At 37.8% G+C, this 17,945-nt stretch overlaps 1 protein-coding gene across 2 annotated transcripts in view; it reads right to left on the reverse strand.

Moving 5' to 3' along the window:
• Positions 1–17,945, reverse strand: part of COMMD10 (COMM domain containing 10) — a 111,698-nt gene that overhangs the window by 69,865 nt on the left and 23,888 nt on the right. The window contains exon 5 of one of the 2 annotated variants that reach the window (XM_075527237.1): positions 17,019–17,129. The exons of the other annotated variant lie outside the window; for it this stretch is intronic. Coding sequence (XP_075383352.1) covers positions 17,019–17,129 — 111 coding nt within the window. The remainder of the gene's footprint in view (positions 1–17,018; positions 17,130–17,945) is intronic. 2 annotated transcript variants of the gene reach the window in all.

Here is a 17,945-nt window from a genome sequence, read left to right on the forward strand (position 1 = left end):
CATTAACAAGAAGTGCAAATGCATCAACCTTAATAAATTCCATGCAAGTAATTTCTCTTTCCTGCCTCTGAAAACAGTAAGTTTTATGAGCTTACCAAAAATCTTCCTGATCTTTGCCTTAGTAGCAATACTAAAGGCATAAACATACATATAGAAGATGTCTCACTTTTATCTACATCTGTAAAGCAAAATACTAGTCTTAAAATGTCTGCTAAAATCTGGGAGACGACTGCCATTTTAGAAAGCATGAGTCCAGCAACCATGAAAAAGAAGTGTAACAGTTAAGAACAAGGCACAGTTTAAAGTTGCATTTTCTTTACTGCATCACACCCTTCCTCATGCTAACAACTCACAACCACCTGCAAACCAGAGTCTATTTCCTTCTGTGCCAGTGCAAATTTTTTGTAGGGCTCACTGGAAACTTAAGCACGCATGATTTCTAGAAATCTCCAGGACATTGGTTTTGTTTCATTTTCTAATTCATTTCAGGGATCCATTTTGCAGTGTAGCTTTACAAACATACCAGCACAACTGAGAGAGTGGTGAACTTTGTTCACCAGCCTCTCTTCCACCTGCTACAGAAGAAAACACGCATTTGGGGTTACGATGGATTTAGAGGGAGAATCAATACACTTCTCAAGAGCCAGAAGGAGGAAGGGGCTTTGTTTTGTTTTGCTTTTACTTCCAAGGTTCATCCCTGCAGTCACAGTTTGTTCTACTGCTTTTGTGTTTGCCTTGAAGTACACTTGACAACTATTGACACAGGTATCTATTCACATGCAAAAAAACCCCACTTAAATTAAGTAACGTTAGAGTCTGTATCAGTAACTTCAGGATAAAAACATCTCCAACATTCTAACAAGGATAGCCAATGAAATTCAGTCCCATGCTGTGCTGTTTCCCATGATGCCTGTTCCAGAAGCAAGCTTCTCCTCCTTCCTGGTTGAGGATCTTGCCCATTTCCAAACTGATTTCCAGGCTCCATGCAGCCCACAGAATAACAGAATTGTAAGCAAAACAGATTATACTGTCACTTGCGCATCTGCAGTCCTCACTACTTTTTTTTTTTTTTTAATTTACAAGTTTAAATAGGAATTTTTATTACAATTAAAGAATTATTGGAAAAATCCTTGTGGACACCTCACCCGTCTTTCTGCTAGTATATGAGTGTACTCTATCTTATACTTTCTGGAAATGTTTTTTTCTGTAGAGCACTAATCTACCTGGGGGGTAGGTCAGTCACCTTCTTCTACATTATTTTATATGCCAATTTCAGAAAGTGGAGAGCACACAGCTGAATCCCTGTACCAGACTCAAGACTAGAAGGAAGCCCAGCCAAGCACTCTCCTTCTCCCAGGTGCATTATTTCAGCACCTGGACTGTGTGCTCTCCACAGTGCCCAAGAGTGTTATCTGCTTGGTGTTTAATGAGAGCAAAACCTGACCTTAAATCAGAATGCTCATAATCAATTAGTGTTTGGGCAAAAATCCAGGACTTCTATGAGAAACAATCAGCAAAAATGCAATGGTAATTTTTACACAGTTTAAGTCAATTAAACTTGAAAGGGATTTTGTGGGACAAACTAAAAGGCACTTTTCTAGCCCAAAGGCTTTCTTCTCAACATATTTCAAACACTTTTACACCCAGTAAAGATGTTAGTATTCTTTAACCAAAAAACATAAAAACAAACCACAAACCTGCAAAGAAAGAGTATTTTAATGGAAGTAAAAATTAGATGCAAATGATATAGCAACAGTGACTCCATGGAACTAGATTTTTTTTTTAAAACTTTATTTCCACAAAGCCAAAGAATAATTTAATTTTCTCAAGCTCTGAAGTAATATGAAGATACTAACATATGTTGTACATGTACAATGGCAGAAGATTAATTTTGCACCTGTTCCAGACCTGTTGGTAGAACAGCACATTACTGGATATCATTCCCAATGCCAATAACAACCTGCAGTCTTCCTAACATTCACACTCTCCCTACCCCTGCAACTTTTTGTGAAAGAATTAAACACATGCCAATTCCACATAACTCTGAAAACAGGAAGTGCTTATTTGTATATAGAGATACATACTAAAATAATAGTATTTTGGTTTTGAGCTGCAAAGCTCCTTTTGCAGTTTTATAGGCTGACTCATGTTTGGTCCACAATTCTTATTTCCTTCTTTAGTTAAAAAAAAAAAGCTAACGCTGAAAGCACATTACTGAAGTGCTTCAGAAAACAGTGGAAAAAACAGAATGCTGATTTTTCTTCCATTGTCTGAAGCCACATCACTATAAAAAGCCAGTAGTCTCTGAAGTTTGCACATTTTAAGCATCTTAAAAATAGTCACATTAATGAAAACATTCAAGTTACTTCAACAGATTCAAAGCTGGTTATGTTGGATTGGAATGTTTGGAAAAAAAATTATTTTATTACAAAGAAGGGAAGAAAGGGTTTAGAATGAGTATCCACAACCTAACATCTCACTGTAGTGCTTAAGTTACAGCACTGCACCTCTCATGCTCAGTACTGACAAGTATGTTTCATCAGTCTATCCATAAAGTACAGATATACTAAATGCCTTTTTTGGGTTCAGTTGGTTGTGGTGGTGTTTGTGGTTTTTTTTTTTTGTTATATCCTTCCTCTGCCTTACTATTTCCACACATCTTTGAAGGATCTGCTGTTGGTCTGTGGCTCACCCTTGGACTGCACTCCCTCATTTAAGATGTGTTAAGGTCTTCTCTTCAAAAAGCAGTAAACACAAGTGTACTGTCCTAGACAGGCACCGCAGGCCTCAATCTTAAAGTCAAGGATGGCTCCAAGTTCTTGGTGACGCCCTCAAGGCCACAGGAGCGTACAACTGCGGTTTAAAATCATAATGTGAATTTTAAAGGAACTCCACTAAAAAAATAAATTCAAATTATGCTACACTTGAATTTTCAAGAGCTTTTCAGAATGACTGTTCAGATACCAGGTTGAGAACAAAGCACTGCGTCATGTGGCATAACACTTCTCAGGGTACATTGCTTCCCTGCACATTAATCATCCTCAGCCTTACCGAAAAAAATCTCTACAGGTTCAACTCAACTTCAAGTTAGCTCTCAATGAACAACACTGCCTTGCTCCTCTGTTGCTGTTAATTACCCTTACTGCCTTCATCTCCCCATATTTGTTTCATGCACTTCTGCTTTGTGTTATACCATTCTCAGACATCACTATGCCAGCTTACCGGAGTCTGCCTGGCTACAGTACCCTTGGCAAATCAATGCACTCCAACAGAGAAGCTCCTTGCTGCTGCAGCAAAGCAGTTCTCCTGAAAAGGTTTAGCATTAAATGTTTCCTCCTGTATATTGTCTCAAATACATCTGCATTTGGAAAGAAATCAAATAGTAGCAATTTCAGTACTAAAAACTGGTTATTCTTGATCTCATCCATATTACCTACAAACCATTTTGGTCCTCATCAGAAAGACTTTAATGTTCACTCAATGTGTTACAAATTTTAAAAGAGGAAACTAAAATACTCACTCAAGAACTTGTTAAATGTTAGCCTCCAAAAGTACAGATAGGAATACACTGCCATCCAGGAACTCTGAAACTTTCTAAACACTGCCTAAACATCTTTCTTGCATTTATATCATTCTATGGTATCCCTTTAGGAGCAGAAGATATTTACAGCACAAGAAGGGCTTTAAGTCTAAAGGCCTGAAGAACAAAGGAAACCACCCTATTAAAGAATTATAATAATATATTATTTAATCAATTATTCTTCAAAAAGAAAAGAAACAGAAGCAACAATGAAAAAAAAAGATACTAGTTATATGAAGGCAGCATTTGAAGATGTGTATTAGAACTTCTTAGACATAGCACCAACCCCAGGAATTCTGTCCTACTTCAATGGCAACTCTGCTGTTTGAGGAATTTCAAAGATATTTTGGAATCTGTACCATTTTTTTGATAGGAGCACAATGCGCTTGTTCCTATGAAGATGGGATGACTGAAAGGCAGAAGGAATGGGAATGTGAAGAGGCAAAGTGCTCTAGAAATGACAAGAAAAAAACAGCTCAGGAATTCTGTTTCTCTGCTGCCACAAGGACTTTCCTGAATCTACAGATACCTTTCTTCCTGCCTCTAAATTGCATCTTCAAATGAACCTCCTCCTCCTTAGTACTCTAAGGTCTTCTAATAAAATGCACTTCCTTCCCAGTAATGACTTCAGGTATTCGCAGGCAGCATTTGTAATGTTTATACACTTGTTCTTAAACAAAGAAGTGTATTTGTTTTCAAATGCATATGGTTAGATTTTGAATTCCTTTATTTAGGATTCAGAACAGGAGGTGGGGAAAGACAACATGAATTTGAACTGCTCTGTGCAGTTAATCCTGTACTCAGTTCCAGGCTGCAAAACCCTGCAGGACTACTAGGTATGACAGCGGTCCTAACCCGCCAGTGGGCAGGCCCCTAAGGCATGGTGTCGGTGCTTCTCCAGAAAGCTTAAGCCTGCAACTCTCCTCTGCCAACGCAGTGGATAATACATTTCTCCATCTCATGAAGGAGACAAGTGCACCCTTTAGTGCTGAAGTACCTAATCAAAGAAATATACACCAACCAGAGCTACCTACAAATCTGGTCCTTGGCAACTTGTTTTGCTGTCAAATTCCCAATCTCATAACATGACTTATTCCCAAGCATAAGCATCTCCCAGGTCCTCGTTTCTGTTGATGTTGGAAAAGAGGACAGAAAAAATCTAGCATTTTCAGCCTTCTTTAAAACTCCGCTGCCTGCCTCTATGCATCAGAAGTAATCCAAAAAACCCCAAATCAGGTATTGCTGAAAAAGTCAGTGCCTAATCCTGATGATGTTGAGGAAGGAAAGCATTTACAAACACCACTTACAAAACAATTCTTGTAATATTTTGATTACATGCACAGCAGAAATTGTCATCTCCTTACACTGAGACCACTAGAAACTCAGTGAGAAAGCATCACAGTGCAATTTTCTCTTCCATTTGACCCACTGTTGTGGTTCCATCTCATGGGCTGGCTGGACAACTTACTTACTCTGACTATGTATATACAAGTTCAAAAAATGTTGCTCAAGTGGTCAGAAAGAAGCAGCTTTTCCTTATGTATAAATTTCAAGCTAGACAAGCATTTTCATTAGCTCTGGCTCTGCTTTTGGTTTTGTATTGCCCTTTGATTAGTACAAGGCTTCAAAGTGTATTCTTAGTAACAGGATCTGTCTTGATATGGAAAAAAAAGTATTTTTCTCTCCCCCTTGAAATCTCTTTCTATTACTGCCTTGCCAAGTGAGTGCGCATTCCTAGAAATATGTATTTGTTATTTCATTAGTAGTGATTTCATACAATCATACTGAACAAGATTTGCTTAGGGGCTGTAGGCCACGCGGTGGGTTGTGGTTTTCCTGTGAAAGAGGTCATATTTCATGTATTTTAACCTGTGAAAAAGGTCACTTGTCATAGCAGCTTTTAAAGTTTGCTAAATGTTCATACAAAGCCAAGTGGCACAAATTTAGATGCCACACAGTTCCAGATACCAGACTCCTGTCATTTGTAAACAACAGGAAACAAGATGAGTGAAAATTGCCACCCTTGCATATAATTGAGGTGATGACCTCCCCTCTTCCACCTGAAGCCTGACTGGAAAGGGTGTCACAGCGTTGTTACAGACGCCTGTTCAATGTCAAATGCACAGCGTTGATACTGTTTGACAGCATGTACTGTATATTTATTGCCTCAAGCAGGACAGATGTTAGCAACGCAGGAGATGCTCACTTTGTACTGTTTCAAGAATATACATACTACTTCTCCAGGAAACCATATTTGGCAATTTCATTAGTTTGCACGTTGACAAAAAATTAGCAAAAGTAACAGGAAAGTAAGACCAACAATTCTGCAAAGCGGACAGAAAATCCAGAACAATCCAATTGCTTTTAAATTCAAAAACATGCTATTAACCTTCAAAGCAGCTTCATTGGAAAGTCATAATCACAAAGAGGATTACTTTTCCTTGACAGTACCACTTTGTACTAAAACTCACGAAACAATGCATTTAAAGAACTGACAAAGGAAAAGCAGAGCACAGGGAAGAATCACAACGATGGTGAACACAAATGTAAACTGAATGCAAATGAAGAAGTGCAGCTCCTTCTATACTACTTTGAGCAGACCTGGTGAGATGCTTGTCACATAAAATATCTAATTAGTTTGTAACAGTCTAAGTAATACAGAGCCACTGGCAAGGTGTGAACCAACAGGGTAACTGGATATGGTTCCCCTCACTGAAATGTTTCCTAAAGGTACATGAGACAAAAGCAAGGTGCAACCTGCACGGTATGCGAATTGGTCTGGCAGCTGCTCCTTGCCACCCTTTCATCCCCAAACAGCCTATTCTGATGTAAGTGTTGACATGGTTCAGAAGAAAAGGTATGCATGTGTGTCGTTCAACAAGATGTGTGACAGGTTGTGTATAGAGACAAAGGGGAGGGAGGGAGGGAGGGAGAGATGGACACACGACACTGTGACCAGGTGCAGGATGCACAGCCCCAAAGTGGTCCCAAGCTGTGGGACCTGACCCTGGCAAGATGCAAATGGTTGGACACAGATCAGCTTCTCTCCTTTGGGCTGCACAGTAGAAATACTGTAGTAGAATTTGTAATTTCTGAACCCAAATTAAACAGTTTCACACATGATGTCCTCACTTGTGTTCAACTGCTTCAAACAGTTCATTTTTGGCCTCTGTGGCTAGCCCCACTCTTGAAAGGATTACAGAGAAAGTCTGAAAGGAAAATACTGCCAGCACTCATATTTTGAAGCAGAATCTCACAATTGTTCAGCCTCATAGTGACACTGAGTACTCATGACAGCATACAGTTAAAGCCCCTGTAAATTTACCAAAACCATCCCTCTGCCCTCAGACACTTAGCAGTGCTTCTTCTGGAAGAAAGGCCCCATTAAATAAATTTAATGGATATGACCAAGTCTCCCGAGTCCTGTGCAGATACTTTGACTGGAAACCTCTACCCTTACTCAACCAATACCTCTCCCCCTTTCAGTGCAGAAGATAGAGTTATGACGGCTGCGGGCAAAATGCCGAAGGGAAAGCAGGCAGCTGTTCCCAGGGCAGCTCCCTGGCTCGCTCCCTCCCAGGACCAGGACCTCGCTGTTACCTCTCTAGCAGGTCAGCATATGCTTCAGCAGCAGGAAACGGCTCACCTGAAGCTCCCCGCTCCAGCAGTGCGCTGCTGACCCTCAAGCTGATGCTGGCGTTCCTCCATGCAAACATACCAGCTACTCAAATGCAGCTCTGCGTGACCATTACAGAGTACATACTCTGGTAGGGGAGTTGAAAAGTTTGTTGGAGAGGAAAAAACAAATTAGAAATTAATTTTTTTTAAAAATCCAAGATTTGACATGCGAGAAAGTTAAGGAACAATGAAAGTTAACTTTGCTAAATATTCCCACGTGTTAGAAGTTATTTCAATATTGTGAATTATCTATGAGATTTTTAATCCATTTGGCCCAACTTCCTTTTTGCACTTCAGAAACTTCAAAAGGCAAAATCATACTTGTTAAGTGTCATTTATTTTCAGTTCTTCTGTATATTAAGACAGACATCTTCCAGCATCTAAGGGCAGTCAAGCAGATTTTAAAAGCATGTAACGAAATGCTTACAAATATGCAATGGAGTTCTGTAATTTTAAATATCAATTCCAGCCTGTAAAAGGCAGATATTATACACAACTTCAGTGTCAGGACTGGCTTAGAAATGTCCATGTCTTAACTGGATTTGATGTTGAAGCTGGCCTTACTGCGTCAGGACACACAGCATTAACTATATTTTCAAGGAAAAAACAATTAATACTCAGCCTAAATTGGCAAAAGAAAAAACTTTACAAATATAAGAACTGGAATAACTAGGTCTACTGCAACTGAAGGTCAAGCAAGTGATTTGATACTGTAGGGAGCAAAAAACAAAACTACAGACTGACTAAAATGACCCATTTGACGTGCATACATAACACAGCAAAAGTTAATTAGGCAACACAACACTCAGTAAAAAAACAAATACCCCAAATATTATGGTACTTCTAAAAATGTTCATTTATATAATGTTCTTATCAAATTTGCCTATAAAAACTTGCCCTACAGCAATAATTAAGCAAAATGGACTGAAAGTACTACATTTTACAAATCAGAAATTAGCTATAGTGGACTTCTACTCTACAAGATTTTGTATGAAGATAACAAAGACTTGTCACAGGAGAAGAGCGAGATCAGAGTGTCTGACTTGGGTTACAATATGCCAGCCTGCAGCTAGGCTTTTCAGAAGCTGCACAGAGAATCAACATAAATAAGACACTCACAGGCTCAGTGACTACTCCATGCCTCTTACACTTTCCTGCTCATCTCTCTTCCTCTTAGAATATCTTTCATGTAATTTAAAAAGCAACATTAATATCACCGTTTCCAACCTAATCCATCCACTTAACTTTCAAAGGTGAAAAATACACAACTTGGGACAAAATAATCAAGTACATCTTAAAAAAGAAGTTTAAGAAATTTGTGCAGGTATGCTTTTTTGTGCAGCAATAAAAGGCAGATGAAATATTGGGGAAAATAAGGAAATAAAACTCCTGCCACTGTTCCTCTGCAGCTCAAGTTCAACAAAGTCAGTATCATTATTTACACTATAAAGAAAATGGAATAAAAAGTTAATACAAATTACTAAAGAACTGCTTAAAGTGGACAGTAAGAACCCATTTCATTGGCATTTGTATTACACTGTTTTTCTGTTTCTTCACAGAATTGTGTTTCTTCTGCTTACAATGCAAGAGTTCTATTTCTATCCATGCCCATCACAGAGCCTGCTGAGCAGTGTTTCAGTAAAGCGCACTGTTTAATTCAGGAATGAAAAGCAGAAAGTTTCCTCTATTTTCTGCCTTTCCTGTCACAGCTGCAGAAGTAAAATGCAGTGGTGAGAAAAGAACTTTTAACCAACTACAGTAAGACTGAAAAAAACAGGAAATTATGTAGAGAAAAGGTGGAGCGCTGCAGTTAGTCTAGGCAGGTGTGGACATCATACTCTCTCTCTTCTACAAGCCTCCTATTTAATCACCTTTTCTGGTTTTTTTACAAACAGACTGTATAAAACTTAAAGCTTTATTTGAACACTCCATACTGTTCTTTCTGGATACCCCAAGCAAAGTCATTAACCTAGCTCTTTTTGGAGTGTCTCCAAAAAACACATTTCTGTGGTACAGCTACAAAAGTTAGAGGCTTTTACAGGCGAGTTCACAGCTTCCATTAAAACATTCTGTATATATTTAGATCTTACTTTTAACTCCATCTATTTTATATTTTGCTTCTCTCTGACTAAAGATCTCATATTCAGAGGGTGCCTCCGACACAGTACGCACTACCAGAAGACAAGGCATTAAGAAGAGTGCACCTCTTCCATTCCCACCCAAGAAGTGAACAGCAAAGCACAGACTGCTCCCAAGCTACCACTACAGTAATGAGGAACAAGGCAACTGTTTCTGAAGCGTCAGTATAAATGAAAAACAGGCATCATGACTGTAGAAGACAATCCTACCTCTTCCAACAAGCTCTGAAGGGATCCCTTACATGGGAACCAGCTACAGGAAAATAAAACACTGTTGACTCTTAAAGATGTGAAGTATTTTGAAGCATAAGTCTACTGAGAAAAAACACAGGGAAACTCCTTTTTTAAAATTCCATGTCTCTCATAACTTTTCTCATTTAGAACCCCTCAAAGGAAAAATAAATGATTAATAGATAACAAAACTTTCCACAAGCAAGTCTCTCGAAGTTGCAACTGCTGAGCAGTAACAAGCTCACCATTTTACAGATGGAGGAACTGAGAAGCTGAAGATGGAAAACTGAGAAGCATTTCCAGGAGTACTGAGAAAACGTACAGACACGTTCTGCGCAGCTTCCCCAGTAAAAAGTTAATCTCCTACTTTGATAAAGAACATATTCCACCTCTTCTCTGCTTGCTACTAATTGTCAAATAATGCAGGAGACAACCATTCCCTACCTCATTTAAATGCCATGAAATGCTATTCATTTGATATATCTAAAAGCCTTATGACCCTCTGAATTGTACACCTTTTAACATTCAGGAGAAATTTTGATTTTATGTATCCACACATAGAAGAATTATTTGTTTTTAAACATCCACGTTAGAAAGCTGCTGACTTGGAGATTACTTGTCTTCCTCTGCCCTCCCCTCCAATTCTCAAAGGCAGCAGTCAACCTCATCGTAACGCAGGACACGTGCAGAAGGGTACCATGCTGGTAAGACTGAGCCTTAGAGAAAGTTCAACTTTTACGTTCACCTCTCCCTAATCTCACCCATTTCTTACACCACCTTATCTTTCTACCTTAGAGTCAGGAAGAAACAGACATAGGAGAGATGCCAGTTTTTAACACATTTATGAAGGGACCACAGAACTTATTGCCTAAGTAAAAGCAGGGGGATCGGTACTGCCAGGAGGTACTGCAAAAGCATAGCAAAAGTACTGAAAAAATAGGATTATTTTCCATTGCTACCCACAAATGAAGACAAACTTAGCTAAAACAGTGCGTAGTTTTTGAGAATAGCAGGCAAGAAAGTACATAGATGCCTGAGAATTTGCAATTAATCCCATGAAGTTTTTTTCTTTATCTGAAAAGACTGAAGGACCAAGCTTACAAAACCAGTTTGAGGGAAACAGGAAACAATATTTTTAAGAAAAAAGGTGGCATGCACAACTGCATTAAATGAGAAAAACTCACCAGATCTTTATGTTTTTCAAATGCCCTCAAGGCCTTAAAGTTTAACTCTGGCAATGAAATGGGTCACCAAGTTTAAACTTAAAAGTTAAGTATTTCAGCTACTTTTCTGCTGCTTATTTGGACTGACAATGGTAAAGGTACACATTACAGACAATTCAATTTACTCCTGTACAAAACAAGTTTCAGTACTAACTATAGGCTGAGGTTGCCCAAGGCTGCAACCAACTGCACACGGTCAACTGGGACCATTTTCTTCTTTAATTCCATGACACAAAGACACATGGACAAAGTCATTAAGAGTATTTTAGTGGGAATAGCACATGTGCAGAGGCTGTAGCCAGTTACAGGGTCTGTAAATTCATGTGTTATAGACTGTATTCATAAATTGTGCATCTAGCCAGGTGAAACATAAGAATACTGTAAAGAGATCCCTGTAAAGAGATCCTTACTATAAGCTGGGTAATTAAATCATGTAAGATCACAAATGGAGCCAGATAATTAACTACACCCTGCAGTACAATTGCCAGAGGCGACTGCATACTCCTGGAGTCACACCATCTGGTAAATGGTTTCTAAGTAAAATGTCAAACTACTCACAACTTACAGGACGTGGGTTACTCTGCTGTCCACTTCTACACTGGTAAGAAAATAAAAGTCCTCTCAGCATCTTGAAAATTGTGGACTGCAGCTTCATTTTTCCCTCTAATTAAATGAATTTAATCAGAGATAATAGATATGATAGATCAAAAACAGCCTAATGCAAGAATTGCTGTGCATTGCAAGTCTGGAATTTCTGGCTTTCATGGTTGAGCAATGAAATTTCTGACAGCTTTTCTGTTGCAATGTGACAGCCTGGAAGCAAATTATAAATTTCAGGCTCATTTTTCTGAGCTGTTCCACACACTCAAGATTATACACTGATTCTTACTACAGCTCCTACGAATATGAGGACTTTTCTCAATATTCTGAAATCTCCTCTTAACCTGCTTTCTTATCAGCAGCAGTATTTATTCGATTTTAGTTCTCAGAACAAAGTTGGTTTCATGACGTACCTTGCCAAAAGCAGCAACCCTGCTTGTATACAGAAGTTCAGAAAGACCTTGAACCAGGACTGTGCTATCTGAGTCTATCCAGGCCTCCAATTACCTCCCCTAAATAGGAATGAAAAAGCCTTTTCTCTCAATCTCCTCCTTAAACATTTTTGCATTCATCCAAGGCCTGCCCTACTTACTTTTTGCAATTGCTAGACACTTACAAATCTGCTTGATGAGAAGACTAAACTCAGTTCAAGGGTGTACATGCAAGCTTGTTTGTGTTCTGACAAGTAAAAGGCTGATGTCCTTATCAGAACAGAAAGTGGTTGAGAGGTAGCTGATGAATGTGAGAAGAAATTTACAATTGTTTAGTCTTTGCACCTCATCACAGTTCCTCCAGCAGCATGTCTTTTAATTGTCCTCTTTTTTTCAAGGCCCTACAGATACAAATTACTCCTCTATTTTGAGAAAAAAAAAAAGGCACCTAAATGCATCACCTCAACAGCTGAGGACTAAGAAGGCAAATAAAGGGGGTACATCATGGTATAGATACTCAACTCTGCCACCTCCTGTCTCTCTGGAGTGGGAACATATCACTAGCATCCACCAACTCTCACTGTTACGCCACTCTGCAAATCTAACTTCTTTTCAGCAGGAAACAAAGGGCTAAACTGAGGGGGAAGGGGAAGCACCACCATATTTCCTTAAATATCCATCCAAGTGCAGGTCCTGCCTGCAGCAGATCCTGCCTGTATGCCCTACAGGCTGCACAGAACCTACAACCCGAACTGAGTGAGTGATCTAGCTCTGCTAAAAGAAAAGCTTTGTTTCTCACCTACTCTGCCTTGCTGTTAAAGATGGGAAGGCATTCACAATGGCAAACTTAGAAAGCAGAATGGCATACTTATTGAAGTAAACAGAGTAAAACATCAAAGGTCTAGATTTGTTCACAGACCAGAAATGTATAGAAAGTCTGTAAAAACTAGGAGGAAAAAAAAAAGAAAACCATGGCCTGTTATTTTAACAAGTAAAAAATAATCATTTAAGATTTCCAGACTTCTATTTACTCTGTAGAATGATGAATATGTATTACAATCTCAGTTTCAAATGCAGTCAGACCCCATTTTGATTTTGAACAAATGGTTGCAGAAAAAAATAGTTTAAAACATTTCCATTGTTATATTCCCCTTTCAAAGCATCTAGAAGTTAGGGGAAATGTATTAAAAGGAAATAAAACTAAATTAGTATAGTGACATTTTAATATTATCTGTCTTTTGTCAAAAGTATTACGTCAGCAGGTCTAACAAACCAGCACATTTATCAGTTAATTTTTGTCTTGCATTGGCAGATAAGATCCTGTAACAAAATTCTTTAAATACATGTATAAAGAATGAACAAAATAAACAAAGTATTGAATTCTCACAAGGAAACTATACATAACATTCACACTGAAAAAAAGAGCTCCCCAAGAAGTCCTTAATGGTTAAGAATAAAATCATGAATGAAATAAAGAGAAGGAAAACCAAGAAAAGAGCAAAGCCTTCCATAGGACAAACTGTAATTAGATAACTGAATCTAATGAAATCTGTGGAATGGATTTACAGAAAAAAATTGGATAACTATTGAGAGACAACACTGGGCAAGAATAGTTTATTTATCCTAATGATTTTCAAGCATAAATGTTAACTACAGATCATGTGTAAGAATATACAATAATAAATACCTCATATAGTAATGTGCCTTACCGGATCTTCCTAGTGAAGGCATAGCAGAAACTCTTTAAGAACACACTCTTACTTCTCACATTCCTCTGTGGAGATACTCGGCACCAATGACGTGACATTTCTGAAGCCCTCAGACCTCTTCTACAGCTTTTACTACAATTATTTTTTTTTTTTTTTTAATATGGCTCCTATGGTTATAGAAAATGCTCACAGTTGCTTAGAAAGGTCTGAACTAGACAGCCTAAGGAACTACTGCTATTAACAGTGGGAAAGAATGTGCGAGTGTGTGCTTATGTGAATAATTATTAAATAAATTACCGAAGGAAACATATTAAATAAACACAGCATTTTTTGAGATCAGTCTTTGTTTGCAAACCAAAATCATAATTAGCAGCACAGATTATCAGGATTGTTCATTTGTGCTCCCTCTACTGGTTAATTTACCCTACAGCCATAAAAATAATAATAGCCTGTAAAAAATCCCCAGATTGTTGTGCTGAAACTCAATAGCCCAAAAAATCTGAAACCAAATTATATTATTAAAGAAAACCCTTATACACGGACAATATCTTACACATCAGATCTAAATATCACCTTAGCTCGTTAAAATGTCAGAATGGAAGCAAAAGGATCTTGCAGTTCAAAAAGACGTTTCCTATCATACTAGCTTATTTTGTGCACCTAGTTCATAGAAATTCCACTTCCCTCAGATTTAGAAATGCAATTAAACATTTCAAATTCTGAATCATTTTAAGAAGCTGCTGTTAATTGGATTTTTAATTGAAAGCTCCTTTTTCCTCCTCATACAAAACACCATCAGCAACCAAGCTGCAAAGCAGCCTAGATCACAGGACAACCTGGGCTGGAAGGCAGGGTTTGGCTGCCCACCTGATCCAACCCCTGCTCACAGCGGGGCTAACTCCATGCTTCAGTCAGGATGCTCAAGGACTTGTCCCCTTGACTCCTCAGTACCTCCAAGGCTGGCAACTCTGTAACCTCTCCAGGTAACTCATTCCTGTACTTCATCACCACCATGGTGAAAAACTTTTCATGGCGTAAGCAAAATATTTGTTAGATCCAAATCAAGCATAATTCAAAGTCTGAGTATAAGCAAACAGCAAATTTGTAACAAAACCCAGGAGAAAACAATTTATCAAAACCCATGTGATCTGATCACAACTATTACTAGTCACAAGCAGCACATTTCCTGGGCAATGCAAACGTCGCCGGCAGCTTGAATCATCTGAAAGAACCAAAGACCACCTTACTTTTGAATTACCATGAATAATACCTATGGGACTCTGCATTTCATCTGACACTGACAAAATATACTCTATAAATATTTATATAGCATATAGCAGATCCTCTAACTCTTTTTATTTCATGAAGCACAAATAATGTTCATATATCTACAGGTTTTCTGATTACGTCTTCTGGAGAGATAATTTAAATACTAATTTTAAATGTCAGCTTCTGACAAAGAACTGTTTAAAAGATCTTTAAGTGGACTGAGTTGTAGTAAACATTAATGTATTAGTCCAATTACTTTTAGCTAGCAAAAGCAGAAATAATGGCCAATTTCATTTACCTTGCTCAGTATGGGGTTTTTTATTAATAGGCTTTAGTTTTGTAGATGAGCAAGACAAACTTCTATTGTTATATACAGATTAGAAATGTAAACACTTAACACTTCCCACGACAACCGACTTCAGAATTGATTCCAAGTATTAGCTCAAAAAAGCAAAGAGCCCCTGTGACAAAGAGCACTGCTGCCCCCTAATGAGCCAGCCCACAAAAGCTCCTCTGTAACAGCAGTTCATCTTTCCTGAAAAAAATCAGGTTGTTATATCCGTGAACTATTAGGAGGAAAAAAAAAAAAGAAATGAAGGAGTTTCGTGAGAAATGGAGATGATCATTAAGAACATACACACTACATTCATGCCAAATTTCTGAATGAAAGGCACACACGTTAAGTTTGGGGAGAAAAAAAGAAGTATCTAGTATGTAGGATTTTCAGATAATGTAATACTTTGTGCACTAAGAGATCATGAAGATGCAAAATACAGCACAAAAATTATGTTCCAACACTTCTGTCAGTATGTAAGCAGATATTCTCTGCTTACATTCCTTAATTCCTTAAGCCTATACTATACTAGCATGTCATCACTCAGCAAAAAAATCTGTAGTTATCTTCACACCAACACAGATTTTTAAATTTTAGTGTCTGTAGTGTCAGAGCATCAGTATGTTCTTCTTGTTGCACTGTTCTATGTAAATGCCAGTTACAAGTCTATTCTAGGCTTGTAATTATGGCAAAGTAATTCCGATCTTGGTATCTAATTACACCCATAAAAAGAAATAAAGGAAATAATAAAAAAAATCCAGTTGCTGACTTCTGTTTGTAAAGGAACCGGATGAACTTTCTGTGTCATGTCAAAGAGACATTTTTTCCTCTTTTTTTTTGAAATTGTTTTGCCACAGAATTGGATCTGTATGCAGTGCTGCCCAATGCAGCTTGGACATAAAGTATTGTCTGGTTCCTGTATTTGCATTTCAAAAATACAGATTGCAGTGAATGCTGAAAAAAATACAACTGCTGCAAGTCCTAGTGAGAAGCACAAACATAAGCTGTGTATTCTCTGTTATTCTACTGTAAATCAGAAATTCCACTCACATTAGTAAAATTACTATGATTTAAATGCAATGGTAAAGCAGAACCACGTTCTGATTTTTCCCTTCAAATCTGTTGTACTGACTTTTTCATAGATAAACTTTCTGACAGACACCACAGAAGTAAAGACTCCAATTTCCGTTAGCAAGATAAGGTTAAAAGCAATTCATGTGTTTAATTTAAAACATGCTAGCTAACAAGAGATACAGATTTTATGAATAAAAAATTATGTTCATTAGTGTGTTTTGGCACTGAAACACCACCAGTCACTAAAATCCTTGAACTTAAGACTTTACCTTAAAACCTCCAAATATTGGCTTTCCATCGCCTCGCATACTATGTCATCATTCATACAAATACATCATTAGCACAGAAAGGTTGCGAGTGATGAGTAATACCTTACATAACTACATACGTGGTAGAAAGCTGCCAGCTACTAGGCATTAAAAGTATAAGTACCACCAATCACATGCAATGTGATAAAAATAAGTTATCTACAAAGATATTTTAGAGACCTAAAATAACCATATTCCATATTTCTCTACTACATTACCGCGCAAAGAGCTGGTAACCCAGCTCTCAGTCTACCTAATATGCATGCTAATACATCAGTACTTCCAAGTACAATTCCAAGTGCTTACTATAATTTTATGAAATATAAAAATGAAAACACTGGCGGGGCTAATAATGATCAAGAGTTCCAACTGATGTCTCAGAACTTTGAACATAAGGCCATCATCACAACTCATTCCAACTCTGCCAGGCATGTGTTTCTTACCTTTGAATCTTCATTGCTCACTCCCAGCTCTAGCACAGCTCGAGGAGACTTCAGCTTTGCTTGCATGGACTCTGCCATTTGAAGATTAAGCTGCCATCCAATTGTTTCAAGCTAAAAACCACAAATTTAGATTACAGTCAGATGGTACAGAAGCACTCAGGTCAACTTTCAATATTGTGAATGGTCTGTGTCAGTGAACACGATGTCGGGCTCTACAAACGTTGAGCATTTTTATACAGTGCACATTCTCCTGGACTCCAAGACAGATTTGCTTCTCTCTCTTGGCAGATTTACCAGTTCAAACTGCCTGTGACCACTCAAAATAAAGCACCTTCATATGCCTCAGATCTGCTGAAACCAAGCCTAAGGATCCAAAATAAGGTAGTTTCCCCCTCCTTCTGGAAGTTTATCAGCAAAGTTGCAGATTCAATTTTATTTCATATTTATTTTTTTTTAGGAAAAAGAAAAAAATTACCAATAAATGGTAAACCAGCTAAAAATGGTAATTTCTTAATCAACAGATCTACTCATGTGTGTTCTACCATATACAGATGTTAATGACAAAAATAATTCTGTGCTGCTTTTGAAATTGTTGCTACTGAAAAGCCAAAAACCAGTTAAGCGTGTGAGCAACAGAATTTTTAATAGAAAGCTACACAAAAATACATTTCAAATTGCTTTTTAATCATTAATCTCAAATGATATTCAAACATTATCAAGCTACACTTCACGCATAAATGAAGTACGCAGGAACAGAACTACAAGTCTTTCACAAAATAACCTACCTGGCCTTCTTGAATAAAGAAAAGTAGAAATATAAAGTCTCACCATCTGGCAAGTTAATTTGCATACAAGTTCTTTTTAATCTAGTGTCTTCCCTCTGCTAGTAAATATTGTGGCTAACTTTGTAAAAGTGAAAGCATGCCA

This window comes from Mycteria americana, chromosome Z, assembly GCF_035582795.1.
Source record: "Mycteria americana isolate JAX WOST 10 ecotype Jacksonville Zoo and Gardens chromosome Z, USCA_MyAme_1.0, whole genome shotgun sequence".
Classification (NCBI taxonomy): domain Eukaryota; kingdom Metazoa; phylum Chordata; class Aves; order Ciconiiformes; family Ciconiidae; genus Mycteria; species Mycteria americana.